This window comes from Phialemonium atrogriseum (genome assembly GCF_030411735.1).
Source record: "Phialemonium atrogriseum strain 8032-3 unplaced genomic scaffold QBC33scaffold_10, whole genome shotgun sequence".
Taxonomy (NCBI): Eukaryota; Fungi; Ascomycota; class Sordariomycetes; order Cephalothecales; family Cephalothecaceae; genus Phialemonium; species Phialemonium atrogriseum.
In genome coordinates, this window is record NW_026848147.1 from 611,573 (window position 1) to 629,454 (window position 17,882).

Below are 17,882 nucleotides of genomic sequence, written 5' to 3' on the forward strand. Positions count from 1 at the left end.
CAGTCCCGACACCCCAATTTACCTCGTCGGAGCCCCGAGAAAATATGTACAAGAAGCCCGCGAGCGGTTGATCGTAAAGTCATCAAGCCCGCGCTGCCTTCTGCGGAGCCACAACACCAACCCCCCTACCCAGCCACCCTCAGTCGAGAGCCCTCTTCTGGTATCCCCACCCATTCCCCACGCCATTCAACCCATACGCCAACGGCGTCGCGCCCCCCAGCGCCCTCCCCCTCAACCTCCTCGGCAGCACGACCCCAAAGAAGTACGCCCCAGCCATAAGCATCCCCGCCATGAACGACACAAGGCTGTAGAACACAGTACTCGCATAAATATGGCCCCCCATACCCGCCCACTCGACGCGCCCCTCCGTCTTCGGCAGCGCAGGGGTCGGGAACCACCGCACGCTGAAGCTCAACGGCAGCGGGTCGCCGATGGCCAGCCTGACGGTCCGGGCGGCGAAGACGCCGCCGGCGGACTGCAGCGGCGACGTGCTATACGCAACGGCACTGTCGATGACGCCGCTGTCGTGCGGGTGGATGTGGTGCTTGGGCACGCTGTGCAGCAGCACGTTGAGGTGGGTGCTGACGTGCATGTGGCTGAGCTGGAGGGTGCCGGAGAGGGCGAACACGAGGGGCACGTGCTCCGCGGGCTCGGGCTTGGCGCCGGCGTCCGATGGGGGAGGGCGGGCGGCGAGCCGGCACGAGAGAGGCGCGTCGCTGTGGACGTAGAACTCGAGCAGGTGGAAGAAGGGGTCGCTGACCATGGGGATCGTGCAGTTCAGCTCCGTCTCGATGCCGTAGTGGAACTCGAGCGGCTTGCCTGTCTCGTTACACACCGGGAAGGGGACCCATTGGATCTCGTGCGCTGAGTTCTCGATGTGCTCGCCTGTCTCTCTGCGATTGGGGGAGTATGTTAGCTCTGCTGTTTCTGCTGCGGCCAAGGAGGTCGGAATCGGGAGGAAACCGAGGTATGCCGGCCATGTATGCCCCATGACTCGTCATGCCAAAGCAAATATCCGGTAGGGGAGAACGTACGAGCTCCGGTTCATACACTCGATCGGGATGGGTGCCCCAAAGAAGTATGAGGGTCGAGCGATGCTATTGCTTTCTGCGCCGCGGACGCTGGTGGCAAGCAGGGCGACCGCGGCCAGAAATTGCGCTGCACGACGCATCTTTCGGTTTCCGCTTTATGTTCTCCACGCAGCGATTCTGGCATATGCCAATTGATTATGGGCCGAGCCTGGTCATGGCGTGGTGGTTTCGACGTTTCGTTTGGGGCCTGACCTTTGAAATCCGTGAGTTGGCCGTTTTTCGATTCCTCCATTTGCCCCACGTGATCCGCGAGGCCACAGGGGTATACACAGATTTCAACAACTGAGCTCACTAGGTACCCAGAACTCACGTCCCACCCGCTGTTCCCCAGTCACAAAAAGATCGGGAACTCCAAAGTAGATGCATTGAAGGCTATTCGTCGAGGGCTCCGGCTCTCGACATATATTCACCCTATTACTGCATAGTTGCCAATCTGCACATCCTTTCTACTATGCAGTAATTACAACCCCCTGAGCGACAGCAACAGCAGTGGCCGCAACAGCAGCGACAGCGGCCACAACAATGGCAGCAATAGCAGCAACAGCAAGAATTACACAACAACAACAACCAATAGCAACCACTTGTAAATAGTATCGCCGACAGCTCTTAAGATAATTGTCCAACAATAGTTTCTAAGTTGCTACGGGGTCTATGGCAGGAACCGACAACAGCCTTAACTTTGAAACCATCTGCCCCCTCCCTTACCTACCTAGCTAGTAGATAGGATCCCAAAAGCCTCGTGTGTTAAAAGTAGCTGGGGCCGTCCCGTTCTGGATTCCATGGGGATCCTGCCGCTGCCTTGCGGGCCGCGTCCTCACGAGCTCCCCTCCTCCCTTGGTTGAGGGTCGACGCTGACGAATTCCACCAGAACACGCGATCCCACTTATCTCGATCCTCTTCGATGCAGCAGGACCAGGGACTTGGCGTCTGTCCCTGCGGTCTGCGAAACCAAAGGTCGTCTAGCAAGCTGAGCCGGATGCGAATCCAAGGCGGCGCGTCCGGCTGGTCCTCTTTCTTCAGCGGCTTCACGCGCTGCGAGTCTGGATCGCGGTACTCCATCTCTTCCCGGTCCAATAGCCACACCCAAGCATTCCTCAGGAATCTATTGAACTGGGACCTCTCGGGGTAAGTCGTGGGTCTTGGCCTAATCTCTGGCAATTCAGCAGGCAGATCCTCAAGAGAACGCAGCGCAGCATCGTCAAGGACCAGGCAGTGGTCGTAGCGCACGTTGAGGCCCGAAGTGTCGACGTTGAGACCTTTGACCCACGCGACGAAAGCGCGACCCACGGGACTGAAATCCTCGCTCCCTTCTTCTCCCTCGGGGGCAGAGCGAACGGCGAGCTTGTCCGGGTAGTCCTCCACGACCTCATTCCACAATCTCTCGGCTAGGTCATCGGTCCCGTCACGGTCTCCCGGCTGCGGCATGTACTGCGGCACCCTCTTCCAAGCCCGCTCGCTCGCAAGGTTGTAGCGCGACTGCCGGACACTGAAGCGCACCCAGGCCTCTAGGCGGGCTAGCCCCGCGGCAAACCGCTCGTCGGAGCCGGGGCCGAAGACGGCGCGGTATATGGTAAAGCCCCAGACGTTGGAAGCGTAGCTGTTGTGCCGCATGGTCTGTAGATACTGGAGATCCCGCCGAGCAGGACGTGATCGCTCGAAAGACTGACGCGCAGGGTCGGAGGGGTAGCTGGGGTTCGCTACCTCTTCGGGGATGGGCCCGAAGGGGACAGAGGCAGTGGCGCTCTCGGATAACATGGTTGTTACTGGCCTCTCGGAGCGAGTAGGTGAGGTGAGGCGAGGCGAGGTGGGGTGGGAAGGTAGAGCGAGATTTATAGTTGCGTAACAAGCCGACCTAGTCCCTGCAAGCGCTGGGCAGTGCGCTTTCCGCAGCGGGCAGTACCACAGTAGGTAGAGTTTGCTCCGTGGGCAGGGGTTTAGCTCTGTGCGCTGCAGATTGCATCTGCATCACCCACTGAATACCCAGTCACCTCATCATGGCCACGATGAGCCCACAGATCACTCGCCTGATCCTCTTCTTTTGCCTTACACTTTCGGTCTTGGCCGGGAGCGGTGCGAGCCATGATGCACACCATAAACTCCACCACGCGCGAGCGAGGAACACAACATCCAGTGCCGAGGATCTGGTGAATACGGCTCTGGTCGAGCTGAGGGCTCGGAACAAAGCTCGCTTTGAGAATCCCAAGTTCAACAAGGATGAGTTTGCTCCCCGACCTCGGGAACCCCGGCCTGCCCCTCCGCTGGACTATGGTGCAACTAACTCGACCCTGCCGAGAAGGCAGTCGTCGAAGCTGGGTTCAAACTCAACAACATCTTCGTCAGGCTATTCCATACCACTGGAACTGGTCGAGGCGATGAGACTCGTTGCTGAGTCGACCCCCCCAGTCGCCGACGGGTGACCATGAGCAGGTGGCCGCCAGCATTCGCAACAAGTACGGACACAAGCTGAATGACACAAACGCCCCCAAACCCCTTCGTCCGGGGGCCGTCTCCATGGCTGGGCCCTTCCCGACGTGGTGGCGAATGCATCTGATTTCCAGAAGCGTGAGTCCGGTTACTGGATGGTGGATATGCCTCATCGTGGCGCCAGTCCGTTTGCCCCTGCGGGATACAAGGTTTGGAGAAATGTCAAGGACTACGGCGCGGTGGGGAATGGTGTCCATGATGATACGGCCGCCATCAATGCGGCCATCTCCGAGGGTGGGCGATTCGGGCCGAACTGCGGATCCAGTACAGTGTATCCTGCAGTAGTCTATTTCCCCCCGGGGACGTATCTTGTGAGCACGCCGATCGTCCAGTATTACAACACTCAGCTTCTTGGAGATGTAAGTTTCCCTTCGTGTTTACTATGTTGTCTGTCCATGGAACTCCATCTGACCCGGCTCTCTCAAGCCACTTGATCTTCCCACAATCCTAGGGGCGACGAGTTTTACAGGCGGAAGTCTCATTGCCAGCGATGTCTACGTCAGCGACACCGAGGAATGGAAAGTACCTTGATTGCCATCTTGCCGAGATCGTGGGCTGACAAATTACGAATTCAGGTATGTCAACACCAACAACTTCCTCAGAAGTGTCCGGAACTTCAAGATCGACGTGAGAAATACCGATCCATATGCCTACATTTGCGGCATTCACTGGCAGGTAAGCAATTCTGGCTGGCCCGGTTTCTGGGGAGTTTCCGCTGATTGTTTGTTCTACGTGAAGGTAGCACAAGGAACCTCTCTTGAAAATATCGAGTTTTACATGAAGTACAACTCAGATGTTTCTGGAAATACTCAGCAGGTATGTGATTCTCTCAATCCCAATCCCTTGGCGGCGGAACCAAATTGATGGCTAACACGGAAACTTTCCAGGGTATGTACATACACTCACCGTCTATTAAAGTCCCCGGTCATCTGGTGTTGAGTTGACTCGAGTTCAGGGATCTACATGGAGAATGGCTCTGGCGGCATGCTTGCAGATCTGACCTTTGTCGGAGGAAACTTTGGGTAGGTGCCTCCGTTGTCTGAGAAATAGATAATCATCGAAAAACATGGCTAACACAAAGTTGATAGAGCGTATATGGGCAATCAGCAGTTCACAACAAGCCATCTTGTTTTCGTCAATTGCGAAACAGCGGTCCAAATCCACTGGGATTGGGCATGGACCATGCAGGACTACATTATTGAGAGCTGCGGCACAGGACTGATGATAGTTGGTGGCGTACGTACTCTTGGCCCCCTTGGAGATTCATTCTCCCTCATCCAGAACTACAACTCACCCCTCCTTTCCGTAGGCGGGCGGCGCGGGTAGCACCGGGCAGGGAGTGGGATCCCTGCTTTTAGTTGACGCCATCATTGCCAATACCCCAAACGGAATTGTCACCTCCCTGGCGGCAGAAAACTCAACATCGTTCTTGCTTCAGAACGTCGGCTTTTTCAACGTCCAGACGGCAGTAAAAGACAGCTTCAAGGGCACGACATTGATCCCGGGTGGGACGCAGGTTCTCATTGACAGCTGGGGGTTTGGCCAGATCAGCGATGCAACGGGTGCTGGCGTGTTTGTCAATGGCGCCAATATCCCAGCCATGACGCGCCAACAGTCACTCCTTGGGTCTGCTTACACGAACATGAACCCGAACCTGTTCACCAGACGCCGGCCGAAATCTCACAATGTTCTGGCTAGCAAGGTCATGGATGTGAAGGCTCTTGGCGCGAAAGGGGATGGTGTTACCGACGACACGGCTGCTCTGAACGCCATTCTGGACGGAGCGGCAAACACCTCGTCTATCGTCTACTTTCCCTTTGGCGTGTATATCATCTCCGATACGCTGCGAGTCCCGGTGGGGTCCCGTATCATCGGCCAAGCGTGGTCCCAGATCATGGCCAGTGGGAGGGAAGTTTGGCGACGAGATGAACCCCCGTGTGGCTGTTCAGGTGGGAAAGCGTGGCGACATTGGAATAATCGAGATTCAAGACATGATGTTTACAGTGTCGGCCACTGCTGGCAGCACTGCTGGGGCGGTTCTCGTCGAATGGAACGTTCGCCAGTCCTCAACTGGCTCGGCGGGGATGTGGGGTAAATATCCATTCTCTTTCTTCCCTTCCTTGCATCTCCTTGCTTATTTCCTTGAAAGGCGACTGACATCGATGCCAGATTCCCATATACGCGTTGGAGGTGCCGTTGGTTCGGGTCTGCAGAAGGAACAATGCCCCAAGAAAACAGGGAGTGTCAACCAAAACTGCAAAGCTGCCTCGCTGCTCATGCATCTTACACCATCCTCCACCGCATACTTGGAAAATATCTGGATTTGGACTGCTGATCACGATATGGAGTAAGTGTTCATCCTGCCCCGATCGTTCACTCGGTTTACTAGCAAGCTGGCTGACTCGGTTATTTAGTAAAGTGACACAAGACCAAATCGACGTCTACGCTGGCCGTGGCCTTCTCATTGAGAGCGACTTGGCATGGCTGTGGGGTACCTCGGTTGAGCACTGCGTCCTGTACTAGTACCAGATCTCGCGGGCGAAAAATATCTTGATGAGCATGATCAAAACAGAATCACCTTACTTCCAGCCAGTCCCGACCGCCCCTCACCCCTTCACCACTGGCCTCTTCCCGAACGACCCACTATTCAACAACTGCGTTGGCGTGGGCTGTGCCTTCTCGTGGGCCGTCCGTATCATTGACTCGTCGACTATCTATACGTCCTTGGTAGCGGACTCTACAGTTGGTTTACCGACTACAGCCAGGACTGTCTAGCCACAGACAGCTGCCAGCAACGTGGCTTTGAGGTCGTGCAGAGCCACGACTTGTGGATATACAACCTGTGCACCAAGGCCATCATGGAAATGGTCTCACCTTTAGGCGCAACTCCGACCTGGGCCTGTGACAATGTGAATGGCTTCTTGTCTTCGATTCTCGCCTGGCTTCAGGGGGCAAACCAGAGCAGCGGGAAACGCAAATTCCCGGGCTTCCAGGTGTACACGTTGGACGACTTGGTTGAGATGATGAAGCAGAGATATCCCGATACCTGCCGGACGGCTCTGACTGAGGTTCTTGAGTGCGACGACTACGTCCGTACCTTGCTCCGCCTCGGCTACCACGGGTCTCTGCCGAACACCACTTATACCGACACCGTTTGTGACAGCGGATGTGGCGAAAGTCTAGAACGCTGGTTCGACAACGTCCAGGAATCCTGCGATGGCTTCACCCTCGACGACGGCATTGCTCCCACGTTGCTAGGCGGTCGCATGCGGACTGGTTTCGACGAGACCTGTCTAAAGGACCCACAAACGGAGCGATATTGCAATGGTAAGTTCGTCCTCCCCTCCCCCCCCAACCCCTCCAGACCGGGCATTGGCAACGAATGTGTCTCAACTAATGATGGGATGGCACACGCAGACGTCATTGCAGACTTCACAGAGGTTGAAAAAAATCTCGGACATGCCCACTGCCGAGATCTGCTCGTTTTACTACACCGAGAGAAACGCCATGATGCAACGGACTGCATACTCCCAGTATGGCAGCTTCTTTAAGCCTCGGCTGGAGTACATCAACACACGGTGCGGGAAGACCGCCAACACAACCATCCCGGCGTCGCTCGTACCCCTCCCCGACACCTCGTCGTTCTGCGTCTCGGGCCAGACATATACCACCGCTGCAGGAGAGACCTGTGATTCGATTGCCCTGGCCCTGTCACTCTCCTCTGCCGCATTGCAGATGGCCAACAATCTCCTTGTTGCGAGCTGCAATTTTATCCCGGCGGAGACAACACTATGCTTACCCCTGGGCTGCGCCAAGACCTACACCATACAACCGGACGACATCTGCTTCACGATTGAACAGAATCGCCTGAGCGGTGGGACAAGGTTCGGGGATGTGCGCAAGTTCAATCCCTGGGTGGACTGGGAGTGCAGTGACCTGGTAACGGCTAGCGACAGCACGTATGGCCATGTCATCTGCCTGTCGCCGCAGAATGGGCAGCACGAAATCACAGGGGGTGACGGGTCGACAACCACACCGCCCGCCACCGCTGGGTACAGTAGAAAGATCGCGGTTCTGCCCGAGGACGCGGTCCTCGCGCCGGGTAGCACGTGGAAGTGTGGTGTTTTTTACACGGCGATCGGGGACGATATTTGCGCCGCCATCGCCGTGGCGGACCCGACGACAATCGACATCCTGATGATGGTCAACCCTTCGCTCGGCACCGACCCCTTGACCTGCAACAGCAACATCGTCCCCGGCCTGACGTACTGCGCGCTCCCAGCATCCACCTGGAACGACATCGATATTCCCGACCCGTCGCCGACGACAACAATCACCATTGGCGGACCCGACGCCACGCCCACAGACACGTCATCCAGCGCAACACCCTCAAGCGACCCGACCGACACCCCAACCAGCCCAACCATCCCAGACCCCACCAGCACGCCCACGACCCCCGGAGCCCCAGTCCACCACGGGTGCTACACCGAGGCGCGCAACTCGCGCGCCCTCCCGGGCGCCACGACCTCGGACTTCGAACTCATGACGGTCGAGTTCTGCGACGCCTTCTGCAGCGACTTCCCGCTCTTCGGCGTCGAGTACGGCGGCGAGTGCTACTGCGGCCTCGCCCTCGGCCCGGGCTCGATGCCCACCTTCGCGTCGCAGTGCAGCCTGGCCTGCCCGGGCGACCCGGCGCAGACGTGCGGCGGCGGCGGCGGCAGGCTGGACGTCTACGGGCGGTCGGGCGATGCGCCTGCCGTCACGGTGCCGGATGACGTGCCGGCCGTGACGGGGTATGCGTACTGGGGGTGTTGGACCGAGGGGGAGGGGGTTCGTGCCTTGGACGGCGGGTCTGTTTCGGATGGTGGGGGGATGTCGGTCGAGGCGTGTTCGAGCTATTGCATCAATGGTGGGTTTGTCATGTTTGGCTTGGAGTACTCGAGCGAGTGTTGGTGCGGCGACGCTCTTGACGAGTCCAGTGTCGTTGCGATCGAGGAGGATTGCAGTATGGTCTGTAGCGAGGACCCGGCGCAGAAGTGTGGAGGTCCAAATAGATTGAGTGTATATCTTTGGTCGTGATAGAGTAGATATAATATTTGTGCTCGGGTCTGACCGCTTGGAATCTTAAATCCTTTGATAATGTTGATATATATATTGTAGAGCCACCCATGGGGGCTGGATAGACGTGGCGTATACTTCATCCTGGGGTGGTTACTGGAGCTGTTATCGGTTCAGTCATCCCCCCTTTTCACTTAACCAGTCTTCAGTACCGGTTGAGATCATCATCCAGGCCTGGAGCCGGACTAGTCAGAGATGAAGAGATGAAGCTGGCGTAGTTTTAGACAGTAATTGTTGCTCTTTACTAACAAAGCATAAAGGGATTGTTCGCAAAGGCCTGCAAAGGGCAAGGCTATCTGGCATAGTTAAGGGGTTCAATACTCGGTACACTAATCATTTACATCTTGTCAAACTCCCGCTTTAGAGAGACAGATCCATCCAACTCATCACAAGGCTTTGCGAATATCCCGCCCCAGCCCCCACTGCGTTGTATTTCCCGAGTGCCGTGGCTCATTAAGCGCGGCTTGCCCCGTGGTAGCCTTGTAATCCTCACAGGCCTGGATGGGGAGGATAAGTTGCAGAGCCGAGATGTTGTTCTGGAGAATGAACCTAGCTGGGCTGGTCAGGGGCCACGCTCGGAACGCACTCTCTGCGGGACCCCGGCCAGAAAATGGCGCTCTCCTAGTTCTCGTCATTTCAGAATCGCGTAATCAAGTGACTCCATTCAAATGTCGACCTTGATCGGCCTTCTCCGTTCGTCGTCGCGCAGCCCGCCGACCATTGAAGGATTCACCAGCAGACACCTCGCCTCCGTAGCAGGCCAGAACAGCCCGCGAACAAACTCGTGCAAAACCCGCGCGAGATTCCACACGCCACCGCCGGCGATGATAGTCCGCTCATACGCATCCTGCAACCCGTCAAAGAGCAGCCACTCCCGGCCATATCCCTCATGAACATGCCCAAACACGTGCAACGCGGGCTGAACCCTCCACAGCTCGCGCAGGAGGTGGCGGCACCCAAGGCCCAGCGAATCGAGGTGGGCGCGCGGCGGGCCATGCGTAACAAGCACATCGACGCCCCCCGGCACCACGCCGGCCCAGACATCCTCCTCCCGCGGATACTGGAACGCCCAGTTGCCGTGCCGCGCCGACCTGGGGCTGCCGTAGACGCGCAGCCGCCGCCCGTTGGCGCACACCACGGTGGCCGCCGAGTCGCGCAGGTAGACGACGTCGCCCCAGTCAAGCAGCGCGCGGGCCGCCGCCTGGCCGCCGTCGAAGTCGCGCTGCGGGTCGAGCAGCAGGTCGTGGTTGCCCGCGACGACGATCTTGTGCGGGTGCGGCTGGGCGGCGAGCCAGGCCAGCGCGGCGTGCAGTTCTTCCGGCGAGCCCGATTGCGTCAGGTCGCCGGCGTGGATCAGGACGTCGCCGTCGGGGAGGTGGGGTTGGCTGTTGTGCGTGTCCGAGATGCAGACGACGGAGATGGCGTTGGCGGGTGGCGCTGCTGGGATGGGGCGCCGGTGCGTGTAGATCTTGCGCGCGAGGAAGCTGCACGGCGCGCGCAGGAACTGTTGCAAGGCGCTTGGGCGTGGCCTGTGTAGAAGCGCGTCGAGGGCCGTGGATCGCTGCCCGAACATCATGATGGTGGGTTTTGGGAAGTTGGGGATCGAGGAAGAGGCGCTGGTACGTGCGGCTATACCTGGACGGGCTGCTAAACTGACAGCTATTCATTACGAGCTTCCTTGACTTAAAAAGCCATATCCACCACGACTCGACCACGTTATTGATTTACCTTTGGATTTTCTCATTGGAAACGTGCTGCCTAGGTATACCAGCACGGATATCGGTGCTTAGCACAAGGGACAAATCTATCCTCACATCACATAAATTTGCGTAATTAGTCTCTATTCATTTAATGCTTGGTAACTTATAGCCTTAGGCTTTCTAGAGATGCATTAGGCAACTAACTACCTTGAGGCTTGTAAGCCAATTCCTATTCTACCTAGTCAAGTTGCCTACATGTAAATCACATTTTAATTTCATTTTTGTCTCTATTGTTCTTATCGCTAAGCTAACCTCGACTAATATGATTAAGCCAACTACCCTAATAGGGCATGTAATTGTTGCCTATTGCTAACTAATTATATAAAGCAACATTCTCTCTGCTTAGGGGGGCACATTAAGACGATTTTAAGAATCCGAATTCTGCAACCTGCAAGAAAGTTCCTGCATACAGAGATTGAAAGGAGAAGTGCTGAGAATGGTTGAAGTCTAATGTCTATACAAGAGCATTGTCTACTCCAGCAACTGATATTAATAAGAAGACTTTGCTTGGTACTTTTGAATTGTCTCGTTGGACCAAGGCACGTTGGTTTTATGTCGAACGTTCTTCTTATGCCTTTGTAGAAGATCCAGTCTACTGAACCCCTTGTTCCCGTTGGGACATCCAGGTAGATCGCATGTGTATGGTTTGTCATGCCGTTCCATGTGCATTCTGCCGTGTTTGTAAGTGTAGTCCCATTGAGCGAGACGCAGAAACTAACTTACCTGAATTCGCTATTTCGCTTGAATACTCTCAGCTTGCCGTCCTCGACACCGCCTTTCTTGCAACTCATGCCAAAGGTACAAGTGTAGGTCCCAGAGCCCCGCGACCTTAGGTGCTCTTCCAGCTCCTTTCGCGCCCCATCAGGGCCATCGAGCCCGGCGGAATCGGTGTCCATCGAGTCGCCGTCTACGATACCTGAGAGTTGTGACGAAGGTGCAGTCGGCATGGACGAAGCGGGGACCCCGTATCCAGGGTGAACTTCGTTCTGCCCCGTCTCTTGGCAGTGGAGGCTGGGATGAAGGGGACTCTCATCCCACGCTTGTTCACAGCTCCTCGTCACATCTTCTAAGCTTGTCACAATGGCCCTGCAGAATCCCAGGATCGCCATCAACCTTGGGACCTGAAGTTTATGTAGAACGGAGACCGGCGCGACTCACTTCAGAGTGGTATGCTTGTCATCCAAGTATCTGGTCAGCTTCCCATTGTCGCCGTGCACCAGATAATCCAGCTGGTTCTCGACGACTCTGCTGACGAGGTCTCCGCCGACGACCCTCTCTGCGAGACGGCATGTTATATGCAAGAGGCCGAGGATATCCTCGCCCACGTCGGCCAGCAGACAGGTCCCAGTTGCGGTCCGTGGTGGCCGGCGCGACGCAACGATGCCCGGAAGCTCTTTTGCGAAGTGCTCCGCGATTAGCGAATTCCGCCCTCCCTCGGCAACAACGCTGTCGAATAGGGGGGTGGCGAAAAAGTCCTTCCTGCTGGTTGCATGCCCCATCGTTTCGTACCGTTGCGGCTCTCTCTAAGGGAACACCTCTGTTCCTCCCTTGCCGATGGGCTTGTGTTGGTATTTCATCTCTCCTCCTTCCTTGTTACTCCCATCTGGTGTGCACCATGATTGGTCCACGACAATAACATGGAAGCAGGACTCGCCCCGTGTTCTCTCCCCTCTTTCCTCCCTCCTCCTTTTCTGTCCTCCGAAGGCTTAGCGCTGCCCAAGAGCTGCAGTTGGGCGGCAAGGTTGATTGGCTAGATTGGAAACTGATAGATGCATCCCGCGCGGTGGACAGTGGACGCATCACCGCTGCCAACCAATCGTGAAAGCGAGGCTGCTGCAACCTGCCGTTTCCTGTTGTGCCACATGGGGGGACATCGAGGCAGTGTGCATCTCGGGGAGCCGTGTTGCTCTTCCTTCGTCCCCGCTCCCCTTCGTCCCCGCTCCCCTTCGTCCCCGCTCCCCCTCGTCCCACATCCCTCTCGTTCCACATCCCTCTCGCTCCACCTCCCCGTCGACTTCCGGTTTCCACCATTTCCTTCCAATGGTCTGCGACGAGGTGGTGCTTACATTGAAGTGGCATCAAGCATGGAGCCTAGCGCCAAGCGGCGGCGACTCGGACACATCGCCGACACAGTACCGCGGGTTACCGCTCCGAGATCACGCGATATACCGATCGAGCCCAGCTTGAACGACGTGCACGATGTCGAAGACGATGTATTCGACCCAACTCATGCCTTTTTCGAGGCACTGCCCAGCGCCGTTCAGCGGATCGGCCCTCGGCACCAAAGTCAGTCCACCCAACCTGCCTTCCGTCCAACAACCATTCCCCCTCGACTTACACACACACACGCACGCCCCACAGGTAGTTCAAGCGACGCGGAAACAGCGCAGTCTGACCTCTCGCCGTGGGTGAAGGATATCTTTCCCCACTTTCTACCCTTCATCCCATCAGTGGATCGCAATCCCGTTGATTTGCAGTCCCCGAATCCATTCCTCGAACCCGATGAGCTTGAGGTCACGCATCCCGTGCTCCGTAAGCCTGCTACTACTACTCGTCCGCCACCCCTGCCTTCAGGGTCCGTCAATGGCTTTCTCAAGTTCAAATTCAGCAACAACAAGAGAAAGTACTCCGAGTCTTTCTCTGGTCCACCTCCTCTGTTGCCCGCTGCGGTAGACCACGCTGCCAGTGCCAGTCAGCATAAAACAACATCAGTCGACCCACGTGTCTTGGTCTTGAGAAACAGCAGCCATGTACCCCCTTTACCTCCTAACTTTGGTCATGTTTGTCTCCGTGGGCACACTGATCGCGCGCTATTTGCCTTCTGTTCGTATCGCGAAGTCATGGCCTCTTATCATCCACCGCTGACGAAGCATTGCAGTTCTACGGGCCATTGTACCTGGAAGGACGGTCATCGAAGGCGACAATACTTACAAGACCGAGATCGCCCCAATCGCTGCCGAAAACGATCTGGTCAAGTGTTGCATCTTGTCCTTGGCCGCAACTTATGTCTTGGATTTCGTCCAAACCCCAACTCTCCTCCAGCGTGCAGGTTTCAATCACAAGAAATCCATGGTGCTCCTTACCGAGGAGTTGAACAAGCCTGATACCTACAAGCCTGGTCATGAAGTTGCCGTCTTGGCGGCTCTCACCTTACTAGCTCACAACGAAGTATAGCAGTCTCCTCTCCGAAATGCACCTAATCTGACTGTGTAGGTTTTTTGGAGGGGGAACTAATTATTGCTAACAAATGTTCAGGTCGTCAACTGGGAAATCGCAAGCCGTGAACCCTCCCCGAAATGGTATCGTGCGTCGAAGAAGGCCGAGTTCATCATGAGCAGAACCAACCCGGGTTATCGCTATTCCAAGCCCATCAACGTGCAATGCACCACTGCACGGACGCAGATCGCCCACCTGTTCTGCTACTACATCGTCATGAGCGACTGCGTCTGTCCCCTTAACTTGGAAACGACCGAGTGCTCCTTCTCGTGGCTCATGAATGGACAGGACCAGGAACAACGCACCATTGTCGGCATGGCTGGACTGTCGCCCAAGTTGACCCATTTCATCGCCAAGATTACGTTTCTGGCTGGCACTCTCCTCAAGGTGATAACGGGGCTGGACCGTCAACATGTCTTTCTTCGACCCTAACTAACAAAACAGAATCCTACTGCCGTGGCAAGTCTCCTTGTTGCTGGGCAGATCGAGAAGCTCCTCCAGAGCTTCCCCCAGTCATCGCTACTCTCCAAGGGATACCCTACCCTGGAAGCAATGCTGGCGGCATGCACGCTGAACGAAGACGGCAAGGTCACCACTGCCGCGGAAGTGACAGACCTCATTGCAGGTTCTTATGTCGCCGCGGCGCAGATATATCTTCAATGCCGCGTTTTCCGGTTAGTAGTTAGCAGAAGACTCCTTAACCTTGGATTGTAATTATGTACTGTATGTACCTACCGTACATGTACATTGCGCTGATGACTTTCAGCCGGACGAGATCGCACCCCTTAGTGCAGCGTGTCCTGGACCAGCTGCTGTCTTGTATCACCCGACAACCCACATCCGGAAACCTCTTCACTGCCCAAACGCCGTTGTATTCTGTATTCGTAGCCGGGATTGTTGCCTACAAGCCTCACCATCGTGACGTTGTGAGGAATTGGTTTCTACCAATCTGCCCGGATGCCCGAGGTGTAAGTGCTGTACCTAATATATCTCAGCCTCGTAAGATTCCTGTCCCGCTAATTCGAAGTTGGAAGAACGTGCCACCCGCCTGGAGGGCGATGCAGAGTGTCTGGGAGTGGATGGACACTCGGGACTTTGGCTTCCCCGAGCCGACTTTTGGAGACCTGATGGACGAGGACGGCCGTGTTGCTGACCGCCATGCGTGGTGGGAAGATCTCGTGGCGGTCTTGATGGAGAAAGAGGGAAGGATGAACCTCTCTTGAACGCTCTTTATGGTAAGTATGCCAATTCCATATCCCATCTATAGTCCTGCTTTGTTCAAAACATGTATCGTACCGACACACTAATCTAGACGAACAAATGACCCTGCGAAACTAGAAACAATATAGAAACAATGCCCGCCCCCTTTTGTTTGCCGAGATGTTCTAGCCAGCATCTAAGCTGGCCCAGTCGGTTTCTTCAGCCATGCCTCTCAGTGCCACAGTCATTGTCTAGGCAGCCAGTTTACAAGTTATCGATAACTCCGGCGGGTGCTGGCCTTTGCTACGCATGAGCCAAAACTCAGTGTTTTTAAAAAAGATTGCTGGCCGTGAGAGGGGACGGACGGCCCAAGTACTTACATTGTCTTCGGAAACGAGGCGCCGATACCCGACAACTGCAGAGCCGTTTCGTCCGGCGTCAGAGAAACAGCATGGTCATTTGCCTGGCATGTCATCTGCGACGTGTCTGGTCCGGCGGCGGATTTGCGGGAGAGACTAATACAGTCCAGATTGGGGGATGGCAGCAGTACCGGGGAGGTGGGCGGGGACAAATGCGAAGTATCCTTGCAAAGCCAGCGCCTGATGCTATATGGTAGGGCCGCAGTGTTGGGGGTGGGGTTGAGATCGAGGTCTGGGCCGGGGCGGTTGCTGTCCTGAGGCAGTGTGGTCGCTCCTTGACTACGGCATGGCAATTCAGCAAGTTTGGCGGTCATGGGGTCGCCGTCTGCCATTGGAGAGCCGCGATGGGTTGAGTTGAGTCCGAGGTGGCAGTTGAGCTGAGGGTCGGAAGTGAGCAGAGTGTGCTGGGAACTTGGATGGGTAAGCGTCAACGGGCAGGGTCGACAAATATATCCTCACTGTCGCTCATTGAGAGGGCCCAACTCACTTTTGGTGTCCATCTTGATGCCTGGCCGAGGCGTAGGCTTTTCGGCGTTGTCCATGTTATTTACAGCAACAAGCTGGTAGTTAGATAGAATGAAGTAAGAGTTTCCTCCACTTGGTCCGCCTTGAAAGAAGCACGGGAGAAGCACGGGAGGCAGAGGAGCCCAATAGAAGCTTGATTCGGCACGGGATTCGGCGCCATTCCTATTTGGGAGGAGGGAAGAGGAAAGAGGGAAGAGGAAAGAGGGAAGAGGAAAGAGGGAAGAGGAAAGAGGGAAGAGGAAAGAGGGAAGAGGAAAGAGGGAAGAGGATAGAGGGAAGAGGAAACCCACCAACCATAAAAGGCATCAGCTCGTGCTGCGGACAGGAGGGAGACCTGGATTTCCAATATCAACTTATTCCCTCTATTGGCCGGCAAGGCCCAAGGACACACTTCGTCAGCCTCCTGCCACCCTGTCATATCTGGGCCAAACCCCTCGTCAAGTACACAACACTGATAGTGCACTGCCACCATGTCCACGGCCCAGCCCGAGCTCCGCGCCACGTACGCCATCGTCGGCGCGGGCGTCTTCGGCGCCTCGACAGCCCTGCACCTCTCCCGCCAACACCCCGACGCGACCATCTACCTGATCGACCGGGAGCCCCACCCGAGCCGGCGGGCCGCGTCGTGGGACTGGAACAAGGTCGTCCGCGCGGACTACGCCGACCCCGCGTACATGGCCCTCGGCCTCGAGGCCGCGCGCGCCTGGGCGTCGGACCCGCTGCTGGCGCCCTTGTACCACGAGAGCGGCACCCTCTGGATCGCCGACGGGGACTTCGCCCGGGTCATCGCCGGCAACTACGCCAGGCTAGGCGCAACCACCGACCACCACCACCGCCCGGAGGTCGTCGACCCAGATGAGGCGCGCCGGCGGTACGGGGGCCTGTTTGCCGGTGCAGACTACTCGCGCGTGACGCAGGTCTTGGTAAATCCCAGCGGCGGCTGGGCGCCTGCCAAGGAGGCGCTGCGGGCTGTCGTCGACGCCGCGGTTGGCGCCGGCGTCGTGTACCTCCAAGGCAACGTCGACTTGCTCCGGTTGGATAGCGACGGGTCCTGCACGGGGCTGCGGCTCTCCAACGGGACGACGGTTACTGCATCCAACGTCATTCTCTCAACGGGGGCGAATACGGCGAGGCTGCTCGCCGACAGCGCCCCTGATAGCGACGACTTCCAAGTCGGCGACAGGATGGTCGCAGCTGCGATATGCACCGGCCTGGTGAAGCTAGGTCCCGAAGACGCCGAGAAGTATAGGAGAGGCCCGGTGTGCTGCCAGCATCTCCTACCTGGCCGAGGTTAGTTCCACCATGGCCGTCGGCTCTTTTTTTGGCCGAGACATGAAGGTAATGAATGCTTACCGGGGAGGGGGGCAGGGGGGAGCCTACCGCCGACACGAGAGAATTACTTGAAGTTCTGGGTTGATATACCGTTCCGCAACACGCTGCGGCACTCATCTGGGAGGGAAATATCCATGCCGCCTGACGAACCTGACTATGCACAATGGGAAGTATCCCAGGTTTTAAAGGACGAGGTATTGGCCGTAAACCGTGGTGTGTTTGGCCTCGCGGGGTCGGACTTCTCCATTGAGGAACATCGAATATGCTGGTGAGGCTTGCGGTTTGCCACCCGCTCACAACCTCCCCCTCCCCCTCCTGGCCCCCCTCCCTTATTTTTCTTCCCCAAAGTCATGATCTTATCATTGTGTCGACAGATTCGCCCAGGTGGGCTGACCCTGTAAGCAGGGATGCCGTGACTCCAACCGGCGACTTCCTGGTGTCGCCGCACCCGGCGAGCAAGAATCTCTTCATCGCAACGGCGGGGTCCTTCCACGGATGGAAGTTCTTGCCCATTCTCGGAAAATACGTCGTTCAGATGATGGAAGGGACTCTAGTCGAAGAGCTGAAGCAGAGGTGGTCGTGGCGGCGCGAGGCTGGGGACCCGAAGGCCAACGACATGTGGCCAAGACGGGAATTACGGAACTTGGGTTACGACGTTGAGGCTCTGCCGAAAGACCAGCGAAGCCCCCCATGCATTTGACTTATCGTCGAGCTGGTAATTACGTTTCGAGAATGGT

The 17,882-nt window shown here is 56.7% G+C and overlaps 7 protein-coding genes across 7 annotated transcripts; 3 read left to right on the forward strand and 4 right to left on the reverse strand.

Annotated features, from left to right (window-relative positions):
- Positions 1 to 139: 139 nt before the first annotated feature.
- Positions 140 to 1,171, reverse strand: QBC33DRAFT_514434 (uncharacterized protein; the record flags this gene model as incomplete). Its single annotated transcript, XM_060426044.1, has 2 exons — positions 140 to 893; positions 1,035 to 1,171. 2 exons carry the CDS (start codon positions 1,169 to 1,171, stop codon positions 140 to 142), a joined length of 891 nt encoding a protein of 296 aa, XP_060284368.1.
- A 231-nt stretch (positions 1,172 to 1,402) lies between these two features.
- On the reverse strand, positions 1,403 to 2,966 carry QBC33DRAFT_45994 (uncharacterized protein). Its single transcript, XM_060424954.1, has one exon. It carries the CDS (start codon positions 2,844 to 2,846, stop codon positions 1,836 to 1,838), a length of 1,011 nt encoding a protein of 336 aa, XP_060284369.1. The 5' UTR covers positions 2,847 to 2,966; the 3' UTR covers positions 1,403 to 1,835.
- Positions 2,967 to 3,085: 119 nt separating this feature from the next.
- Positions 3,086 to 8,654, forward strand: QBC33DRAFT_577796 (pectate lyase superfamily protein-domain-containing protein; the record flags this gene model as incomplete). The annotated part of the gene is made up of 16 exons (XM_060431012.1): positions 3,086 to 3,493; positions 3,650 to 3,934; positions 4,002 to 4,097; positions 4,197 to 4,250; positions 4,314 to 4,395; positions 4,531 to 4,597; positions 4,664 to 4,811; positions 4,885 to 5,487; positions 5,525 to 5,666; positions 5,745 to 5,922; positions 5,990 to 6,097; positions 6,134 to 6,295; positions 6,337 to 6,906; positions 6,940 to 6,961; positions 6,993 to 7,891; positions 7,955 to 8,654. The coding sequence occupies 16 exons, from the start codon at positions 3,086 to 3,088 to the stop codon at positions 8,652 to 8,654; spliced, it is 4,524 nt and encodes a 1,507-aa protein (XP_060284370.1).
- Positions 8,655 to 8,919: 265 nt separating this feature from the next.
- QBC33DRAFT_470833 (Metallo-dependent phosphatase-like protein) lies at positions 8,920 to 10,502 on the reverse strand. The gene has a single exon (XM_060425184.1). It carries the CDS (start codon positions 10,267 to 10,269, stop codon positions 9,358 to 9,360), a length of 912 nt encoding a protein of 303 aa, XP_060284371.1. The 5' UTR covers positions 10,270 to 10,502; the 3' UTR covers positions 8,920 to 9,357.
- Positions 10,503 to 10,678: 176 nt separating this feature from the next.
- QBC33DRAFT_536393 (uncharacterized protein) lies at positions 10,679 to 12,103 on the reverse strand. Its single transcript, XM_060427708.1, has 3 exons — positions 11,612 to 12,103; positions 11,177 to 11,539; positions 10,679 to 11,123 (listed from the first exon to the last, which is right to left on the reverse strand). Exons 1-3 carry the CDS (start codon positions 11,950 to 11,952, stop codon positions 10,943 to 10,945), a joined length of 885 nt encoding a protein of 294 aa, XP_060284372.1. The 5' UTR covers positions 11,953 to 12,103; the 3' UTR covers positions 10,679 to 10,942.
- Positions 12,104 to 12,250: 147 nt separating this feature from the next.
- Positions 12,251 to 15,120, forward strand: QBC33DRAFT_46058 (fungal-specific transcription factor domain-containing protein). The gene is made up of 8 exons (XM_060424999.1): positions 12,251 to 12,739; positions 12,815 to 13,276; positions 13,332 to 13,621; positions 13,709 to 14,056; positions 14,114 to 14,343; positions 14,436 to 14,637; positions 14,704 to 14,904; positions 15,008 to 15,120. The coding sequence occupies exons 1-7, from the start codon at positions 12,316 to 12,318 to the stop codon at positions 14,890 to 14,892; spliced, it is 2,145 nt and encodes a 714-aa protein (XP_060284373.1). The 5' UTR covers positions 12,251 to 12,315; the 3' UTR covers positions 14,893 to 14,904; positions 15,008 to 15,120.
- Positions 15,121 to 16,283: 1,163 nt separating this feature from the next.
- Positions 16,284 to 17,845, forward strand: QBC33DRAFT_577814 (FAD dependent oxidoreductase; the record flags this gene model as incomplete). Its single annotated transcript, XM_060431013.1, has 3 exons — positions 16,284 to 17,103; positions 17,182 to 17,413; positions 17,551 to 17,845. The coding sequence occupies 3 exons, from the start codon at positions 16,284 to 16,286 to the stop codon at positions 17,843 to 17,845; spliced, it is 1,347 nt and encodes a 448-aa protein (XP_060284374.1).
- Between the last annotated feature and the right edge of the window lie 37 nt (positions 17,846 to 17,882).

Bases quoted from the DNA above. Each gene is read 5' to 3' on its own strand.
- QBC33DRAFT_470833 (XM_060425184.1), bottom strand. From the start codon at position 10,269: ATGATGTTCGGGCAGCGATCCACGGCCCTCGACGCGCTTCTACACAGG.
- QBC33DRAFT_45994 (XM_060424954.1), bottom strand. From the start codon at position 2,846: ATGTTATCCGAGAGCGCCACTGCCTCTGTCCCCTTCGGGCCCATCCCC.
- QBC33DRAFT_46058 (XM_060424999.1), top strand. From the start codon at position 12,316: ATGGGGGGACATCGAGGCAGTGTGCATCTCGGGGAGCCGTGTTGCTCT. The intron at 12,740-12,814 runs GTCAGTCCACCC...CACGCCCCACAG, and splicing joins GATCGGCCCTCGGCACCAAA to GTAGTTCAAGCGACGCGGAA. The intron at 14,057-14,113 runs GTGATAACGGGG...CTAACAAAACAG, and splicing joins TGGCTGGCACTCTCCTCAAG to AATCCTACTGCCGTGGCAAG.
- QBC33DRAFT_536393 (XM_060427708.1), bottom strand. From the start codon at position 11,952: ATGGGGCATGCAACCAGCAGGAAGGACTTTTTCGCCACCCCCCTATTC. The intron at 11,540-11,611 runs GTGAGTCGCGCC...GGGATTCTGCAG, and splicing joins GACAAGCATACCACTCTGAA to GGCCATTGTGACAAGCTTAG. The intron at 11,124-11,176 runs GTAAGTTAGTTT...CAAACACGGCAG, and splicing joins AAGCGAAATAGCGAATTCAG to AATGCACATGGAACGGCATG.